The following is an 8,676-nucleotide window of genomic DNA, read 5'->3' as shown; positions in this document are numbered from 1 at the left end:
TCCTTTGTTTTGTCAAATCTGTACAAATAACTCTTTATTTGCTTTAAAGGTATAAAAGCTGCCTGCATTGGTGACTTCTTTGAGTCTCATATTTCTATGGGCTACTGTATGTACAAAATTAAATTTGTTTTTCTCCTCTTAATCCGTCTTATGTCAATTTAATTTTTAGACCAGCCAAGGAACCTAGAAGAGAAGAAGGGGGAAATTCTCTTCTCCTGCATGAATTATATGTCAATAAAGCTGTTCTTAAAAAAGAGAAGGGAAGGAAAAAGGGCTGAGGCCCATGGGTGACTGCCATCCTGCCTTCTGCCTCAGCGTGCTGGTGTCTTCTTCACTTGATGGAGAAGCGTAGCTTTGCCTGGACATGCTCACAGTGGGCATGCTTCATGGTCAACCCGTAGATGGGGGTTAGGTCCACTTTCACTCCCGGTAGCACACTGAACTCCAGCCGCTGCAGCAAAATGGCCAGAAAAAGGAAGACCTCCCACTTGGCTAGGACCTCCCCTATGCACCGGCGCTTGCCCATGCCAAAGAGCATCACCTTCTCACTCAAGGTCTTGTTGATGGTAGTGCCATCAGCGGTGAGGAATCTCTCTGGCCGGAACTCAGATGGGTCCCCCCACAGCTTCCTGCAAGAGAACCAGAGGAGCTGGGATCTTTGGACTGGGAAGCCCTGGGAGGACAGTCCTGGGTGGAGATGTCTGAACAGACTTCTGTTGATACCACCAGTGTTAGAATAGATAGCAATAAGAGGAGAGTGGGGGAAAGGGACCAAACTGTACTTTAATGCTTATTTCTTTTACATAGCTCTTTCTAAAATGATCAGCCTTGAAAACAGTGCTTTTTAATATTAAATTATCTTCATTCTAATTAATATAAAAGGGGAACCCATATTATATCCTGACTTGTGCTTATTGTTTTGGAGTAATTTTTTAAAAAATTAATTAACTCTGGAGAGAGAGAGGAAGGGAGAGAGAAAGAGAGAAAAACATTGACGTTTGTTGTTCCACCCATTCATGCACCCACTGTCAATTCCTGTTTGTGCCCTGACCAGGGATCAACCCACAGCCTCAGTGGATGGGATGATGCTCCAACCATCTGAGCCACCTGGCCAAGGTGGAGTAATTACTGATAGCCTCCCACACTCAGAAGTATCCCTGTTTGGATGGTAAATTATGTGGTCCCCCTACCTATAGACTAAAGTGTGATTTTCCATACAGAGGTTCGTAAGCCACTCACATCAGAATCACCTCAGTATTCCACCTTAGCTACCAAAGTGGAATCTTGGGGGATGGCATGCCATAATCTGTAACTGACATCCTGGTTAATTCTTTTTTTATTAATCCTCACCTGAGAATATTTTTTCCCACTGATTTTTAGACAGAGTGGAAGTGAGGGAGAGAAGGAGAGAGAGAGAGAGAGAAACATCGATGTGTTTTGCATCGATTGGTTGCCTCCTGCATGCACCCGACCAGGAACAGGGATCAGCCCTGAAACCCAGGTACATGCCCTTGACCAGGAATCAAACTGGCTGCCCTTTGGTGTGAAGGCTGATGCCCTAACCACTGAGAACACCTATCCAGGGCCCTGGTTAATTCTTATTGCACTGAAGTTTGAAAAACATAGACCTAAACTTTGTCACCTAGAGAAAACTATACAGCAATTGAGGTACCATTCCTTTATTATATAACCATTTCCTAGAGGGACAAACAGCCTTCCTGACTGCTGAGCTGCATACATATTTTAGTGGGGGATGTGTACTCACTGATCATGATTGACATGCCATTGGTTTATGAAGACATAACGTTCCTTGGGGATATAGAAGCCATTCAGTGTTGTGTCCCTTGTTGTGCTGAAGAGGAAAGAGGGCTCTGTCAGGCTCAGGAGCTGGAAAACTGGGGTACATCTCAGGGTGCTTCTTGCTCCTACCTCTACCGCACCCCAAGAGCCTGCCCACCACTGGAAGGAAATGTCAGAAGGAGGGAAGAGGGGAACTTATCCTTCCCCTTCCTTGGCTCCTGTTTTTCCACTTCAACAAGTGTGTACTATACTTCTGTTTGTGCCCAGTTAATGCACTTGGCCATTCTCTGGAGTACTGGGGAGTTCCCAGCCTGGCTGAGGAGTCAGGGCTCTCACTCTGGGAATAAATAGATCAATATGTGGGCAGAGGAAGTGTTCACTATCTCCCTTAACATTGTTAAAATCCCAGGACACAATCAAGGACAAATGGCTGTAAGTCCTACAAGATTTCAGAAACGAAGCTGTTTCAGCTAGATGAGTCAAGAAAGGTTCTAGAGGAGAGGAAGTTTTGTCAGGATTGACCTTGGGCAAGGATAGGATTCTGGTAGCCAGAGAAGAGATTACAAGGCATTTCAAGCAGAAGGCCCAGCATAAGCAAAATTGGAGGCTGGCTAAATCATGCTTGTAAAGGGCCAGACTGGTTACATTGAGAGTACTTGTAGGGAGAGAATGCAGCAGAGGTGAATGAGCGCTGAGGTCAGGAGTGTGATTTTCTCCTGAGAGCTGGATAGTTTTATTGTGTTTGGACAGAATAGGGGTAGACTAGAGGCCAAGAGCCTGTGAGGAACCTGTGTCATGGTCAGGAAGGAGATGCTGAGGTCTGATCCAGGGCCAGAGCTGAGAAACTAGGAAGAGAGGTGGGAGGGCAGAATAGGCAGGCCTCACCTGTGGGGGATGGTGAAGGGGACAAAGGAGGAGTGTCGGAAGGTCTCCAGGATGAAGGCCTCCATATAAGGCAGCTGGGATCTGTCAGAGAGCCGGGGATACCGTGCCCTGCCAATCACTGTGTCTGCAGGCCACAGAGGACAGACAGGGGTTAGGGGTTGCCCTGACTGCTCCATGGTGTCCCCTATTATACCAAGTGCCACTCAATGTGGTGTCACTCTATATCTATTTACATGTTGAGACCCACTAAACCTCCCTCAGCACCTTCTAGACAAGGGTGGACAACATTGTATGCACAAGGTTTGCATGTAACAGCTATATATAGATTGAACAAATGATCTGGGATCCCAAGGCTTCTCTATGCATACCCAGTTCCTCCTGGATCTTCAGCTGTATCTCAGGATTTGTCACAAGGTACATAAGGCACCAGGAGATGGCTGTTGTGACCGAGTCAAATCCTGGGCAGCGAGGGGCAAGGTGAGGAAGGAACAAGAAACCAATATTTACCAAGCACCCACCATGTATGTAATAAGCATTATCTTCCTCTGTCTCCCTCTCCTGACCTCCTGCCCCCAACCTTGAGTCATTGGTTTCATAATTAGTTGCTGGAATTATAGGGGCTGAGACTCATAGGCCAGAGAGCCCTTTATTGTTCAAATGGGGAAACTGAGATCCAGAGAAGGAGAAGGACTTAGCTGAGTTTCCCCTGGGAGTTGGTGGCACAGCCTGGGCTCAAACTCTGAACATGGGCCAGATCTCTATGTCCTGCACCATCTGGCATGTGGTTCAATAATTATTTGATGGACTTGGGTACTGGGAAGTGCTGTGGGTGAACAGCAAACACTGATGGATGGAGGGGCAGGGGCCTGGCTCTTACCAGCCCCAAAGATGTCGTTGATAAGGCTGACAATCTTCTCCTCAGGGATGAAGCCACCACTGGGTCTGGAGTCCTTCTTGCAGTGCTTGAACAGGGCACCTGTGATATCCTGAACACTGTCCTGAGGGATCACAAGTTTAGAGGCACTCCGGCACTTCCAGGGCCAAAGGCTGGACCTTGCCCCCAACCCATCTGGCACTCCCTCTCTCCCCCCAAACCTCCAGTCATTGGGTTAGGCTCACAGCAGGAGGGCTTAAGGTATCATTTCATGCCCCATTGACCATCCCAATAACCCTAGGGGTCCAATTTCAAAGGAGGAGGTTAGTGTGAGTAAGGGAAGCAAAGTGACACCAGAGCTGAGTGTCAAGGTTCAGGTTCCTGCAGAACAAAAGCCTTCTCTCTCTGCCGTTGAGCTGCTCTGAGAAGGAGGCTATTGTTATGAGGAACCTGAGACCAGAGTGGGATAAGGAATAATTAGCTTCAGTTCACATAGCTGATCCCAGGTGTCCCAGAGCCTTGCTAGGCCTTGGCTACACATCAGCTGTGTGGGTACTTTGGAGCTGGGTGAGAGAGGGCACACTCAGGCTCTGCAGGGTGCCTTCTCACTACCTGTGTGCTGAGCTCACCTTGTCGAAGTTCTGATAGTGCTTCTGGATCATTATCTGCAGGAACTGCACGATCCTCTGGTTGAAGGCCTTGAACCTCTGCAGGGTGGGGTTGGGCAGGTATTTAAGGATAGGGAAGAAGTCCACGGGGTTCCCAGTGGAAGCAGACTCCACAAACTCATGGCTATTCTTCACAAGGCTGAGCATCTCCTCACTGCTCTGGGGGAAGTGCTGCCCGAAACACATGACACCAATGACTTTGGCCACTGACACCACCACCTGATTATAGGGATCAAAGCGGCCAGCCCCTGCCATCAGCTCCTGGAACTTGCTGATGAGGGCCTCAGCCTCCTTGCTCACATGTTCCTCCAGGTAGCAGGAAAATGAGGAAGCTGGGTCTGAAGCAATGGAGAAGCTGTTGAGGGCATTCTGGGCCAGGCGCCGGCGGGCAGCCCACACCGGTCCAGAGTCCGGGTTGAAGGCCATGCTCTGGCCATCAGTGATCAGGGTGAAGCTGTAGAGGTCAGGCCGGCCCTTGAAATCGTTGCCCTGCCGCACCAGAGCCTGCCGGATGGTGTCCAGGCCACTGAGCACCAGCACAGGTGTGCAGCCAATGCGGATCTCTAGCACGTCCCCATAACGCTGGCTCAGTCGTGACAGCGCCAGGTGTGGGTTCTTCCCCAAGGTCAGCATGTGTCCAAGCAGGGGCCAGCCCCAGGGCCCTGGAGGACTCTTCAAGCCTTTGGGGACCCCAGGCCTCCAGGCTCTGAACACCCAGAATACTAGGCAGAAGGTGGTGGAAGCCAGGAGAAGTTCCATGGCCCAAAGGGAATTGAACCAGGACAATGCCATCTGTACCAACTGCAGGAGAAGAAAGAGGAACCAGACAGGATCAAGATCGAGCCCTTCTTTCCTTCCTACTTTCCTTCCTTCACTCAGTCAATAAACACTGGCACATGTTCTGTGCGTGGCTCTCAGCTAGACACCAGAAAGACTAAGTTACATGTACCACGGATTCTGTATGTCAGGAGCTCACTCTTAGTGCATCACAGAATCTAAAGGCTAGAAAGTGTCTGAATTCCCAGCCACTATCTTGCCCTTCTCCTGTCACCTCAATTTCCAATTCTGAGGCTGGGGTAGAAGCAAGTGGTCACTTCACAATGGGGAAGCACCCCCTGCGAGTCCCCAGCGTAGGGTGTATGCTGAGCATTGTGTCAAAGGGGCCCCACCAGTGCTGGCTTCCTGCTGATACTGCCTCATACCCAGGAAATAGAGAGATGTTCCTATCCAGCAAAACAGAGGGGCCAAGGTCCCAGGATTGATGCAAATGGCTTATAATTCCCCTCTCTCGGAGTAGTCTTTATCAAGAACAAGAAGTTTACCTCCTCCTAAGATGCCCCACCCATCTTGGAGGCTGAGGTTGGACTGCAGCCAGAGGGAACCTCCCCATCTCTTCACATCAATCACACTAAGGGTCCTTAGAGATGGCTTACTTAAAAATGGAGAAACTGAGGTCTGGAGCTAGGCAGCAAGGACTAGAACTCAGGCCTCCTATGCCTCACCGAGGTTCCCCCCAATCCCTCCACTTCCACTGTTCCCAAGATATATGGTTGGGGGGGGGGGTCCCAGAGACTGGAAATGAGCCCAAGAACGGTACCTGTAGAGGCAGGTGCTTGAGATCCGTAGGGTTGTGGGGACTGGTACAGAGCTTCTGGCTCCAGGTGTTGGTGCCTTTTATAAACACCTATATTGACCCAGCTGCCCTGGTCACCTGATAGCAAAGTCACTGAATAAAGTTGGAAGGATCAGACGATGATCTCTTGGCTCCACCTACTACCCAGGCCCAGGGGCAGCTCTTTGGGATAGGTGCTGTGTCTCTGGGGAGGAAGGTCCAGCTCCTTTCAGGGTCCCAGGTTGGGGGAGATTATTTCTCTCGAGGACAAGGCAGGGTGCTGGAAGTGAGAGGCCTCTGGACTAGTCCAGCCTTCTTTCCACTGTGCCCATAGTGAAGGACCCTGTTGGGCAATGAGTCCGGGCCAGTCAGAAGGCTCACTGTTCCTCTTCAGAAGGGTGTTCTGTAGTACCCTTCCAGCAACCTGCAAAATCAGATAAGGAATAAGAGTGTTCCAGCCACCCCTGAATTTCAGCCCAAATCCTTATTCTGAAACCAAGAGATGACAAGAGAGGCATTCTAAAGAGAGGCTCCTCACCCTCCTCCCTCCCAGTAAGAGATGGTAAAACTGAATTAAGAAAATCCACGCTGTGGGCTGTTCCTTGTGGCAATTGTCTTACACTCTTCAAAATGGTCAATGTCATTAAAAAAAAAGGCAAGGGCCTTTTTCTAAGCAAAGAGACTAAAGAGACATAACCACATGCAATATGTGAACCTTGATTGGGTCCTGAATTAAAAAATATTTTTAAGCTACAAAAGACATTTTTGGGACAATTTAAGACACACAAACAAGAACTGGAGATAACATATTATGGAATTAATGTTCTTCAGTCTGAACATAGTATCATGATTATGTGGGAGAATATTTTAGAACTTCTTAGTAGATTAATGAATACTATGGTGTTTGAAGATAAAATGCCATGATTTCTGAAACATAGTTTTAAAGAATTCTGTTTTAAAATGTATATCTACCTGTATATCTATATAGAAAGGAGAAAGAGAGTAGACATGACAAATGCCAGCTCTCCATGAACATCTGTGAAAGTATGTGGGTGTTCATTGTATTCAGGTGAAAGGCTGTGGCTTGGTAAGGAGTCCCATAGCAGTTCTCTCCTCCCGCTGGGGAAGGAAGGAGGCACCTCCCCATCTCACAAAGCCAAGTGAAGGGAATCCCAGGAGGCCCAAACTTTAAGAGTGGCATGCCTGCTGGAAGGGGGCTCCCCAGCCCTGAGTCCAAGTGGGTGGCATGCTGGTGAGGGACACTGTGGCCTATGTGTACTTAGCACACACTTTATAGCGCTGGATACTTATGGGCCCAGCATTGTTCTAAGAGCTTAATCTGTATTAACAAAACATATTCTCAGTAATCCTATGGGATAGAAATTAATACTATTATCATATTAAGTGAGGTAATGGAGGCACAAGGAAGTTACATTAACAGAGCATTAGAGTTGGGACGTCAACCTTTAGAACAGCGGATCTCAACCTGTGGGTCGCGACCATCGGAAAACACATATAGCATATCAGATATTTACATTACGATTCATAACAGTAGCAAAATTACAGTTATGAAGTAGCAACAAAAATAATTTTATGGTTGGGGGTCACCACAACATGAGGAACTGTATTAAAGGGTCGCGGCATTAGAAAGGTTGAGAACCACTGCTTTAGAAGAATGTGCTCTGGATGATACACTATGCTCCAGCTTGACACATATCCCTGGAATTGGGGGAAATATGTGAACATAGAGACTGCATGGAACAACATGTGAAGGTGAGGGTAGCGGAAGGCAGCCTACATGGCCAGAACTGGGTAGCTTATCAGGATGTGAGCCTCCTGAGGGCTGGGTGGACATGCCGAAGGGAACTGGACTTCAGCTGCATGAATGAGACTTCACTGCAGAAGGGGTCACCAGCAGTGACAGACTATAGGGCAGGCCCTGTGGGAATGAGCTGAGGGCAAGCAAGAGGTCAGCACAGTTTGCACCACTGACGGCACCAGCTCCACTCACATCCACTGCTGGCACCGGCCCCAATCATTTCACGCTGTCAGCGGGTGTGAGCAGGGCTGGCACCATCAGCATGTGGGAGCGGAGGCAGCAGGAGTGGGGCTGCCAACAGACAGGTGACCGGGGGCCGTGGCAGGAGGAACAGGTGCGGGCACGGAGGATGGGCCAAGATCCAGCCCATTGCCTACCGTAGCCTTGCAGCCCACAGTTCCTTTCAAGGTGCACAAATTCATGCACTGGGCCCCTAGTATGTATATAAAACCCTAATATGCAAATGGACCAAATGGCGGAACAACCCAACAACCAAACAACTGGATGATATGACATGCACTGACCACCAGGAGGCACACGCAGAACATGGCAGGTGTTGGCTGCAGCGGGATGGTGGAGCAGGTGAATCGGGGTGCCAGACCAGGTGGGGCACTGGTTGCTGTCATTGGGGCGAGCCTCTGGTGGTTACTGAAAATTCTTTGCTCCTGTGTGCCACGGTCCTGCCCAGCACTCGCACCTGCTGCCAGTGCCGGAGCCACCGCTCCCACCTGCTGCTGGCCCCAATTGCCCCTGAGGGCTTCTCCACCTCCCCCTTCTTCTGAGGGGTGATCAGGGCAGCAGCCGCAGCTTGCACCGCTGACAGCGCCAGCCCCACTCACACCCACTGCTGGTGCTGGCCCCAATTGCTTCTTGCTGTCAGTGAGTGTGAGTGGGGCCCACACCATCAGTGTTTGGGAGCAGCGGTGGCAGTGGGAGCAGAGCTGCTGGCAGACAGGGGACCATGGGCTGCAGCGGAAGGGGCCAGGTGGGGGCACAGAGGATAGGCTGAGACCCGCCC

The 8,676-nt window shown here is 49.7% G+C and overlaps 1 protein-coding gene across 1 annotated transcript; it reads right to left on the bottom strand.

Annotated features, from left to right (window-relative positions):
* Positions 1 to 229: 229 nt before the first annotated feature.
* On the bottom strand, positions 230 to 5,873 carry LOC102437484 (cytochrome P450 1A2-like). The gene is made up of 7 exons (XM_006087875.3): positions 5,825 to 5,873; positions 4,189 to 5,028; positions 3,563 to 3,683; positions 3,054 to 3,143; positions 2,686 to 2,809; positions 1,766 to 1,852; positions 230 to 629 (listed from the first exon to the last, which is right to left on the bottom strand). Exons 2-7 carry the CDS (start codon positions 5,017 to 5,019, stop codon positions 332 to 334), a joined length of 1,551 nt encoding a protein of 516 aa, XP_006087937.1. The 5' UTR covers positions 5,020 to 5,028; positions 5,825 to 5,873; the 3' UTR covers positions 230 to 331.
* Positions 5,874 to 8,676: the final 2,803 nt, after the last annotated feature.

Source organism: Myotis lucifugus, unplaced genomic scaffold (genome assembly GCF_000147115.1).
Source record: "Myotis lucifugus unplaced genomic scaffold, Myoluc2.0 scaffold_41, whole genome shotgun sequence".
NCBI classification, from domain to species: Eukaryota; Metazoa; Chordata; class Mammalia; order Chiroptera; family Vespertilionidae; genus Myotis; species Myotis lucifugus.
This window is presented reverse-complemented; position numbering and strand designations above follow the sequence as displayed.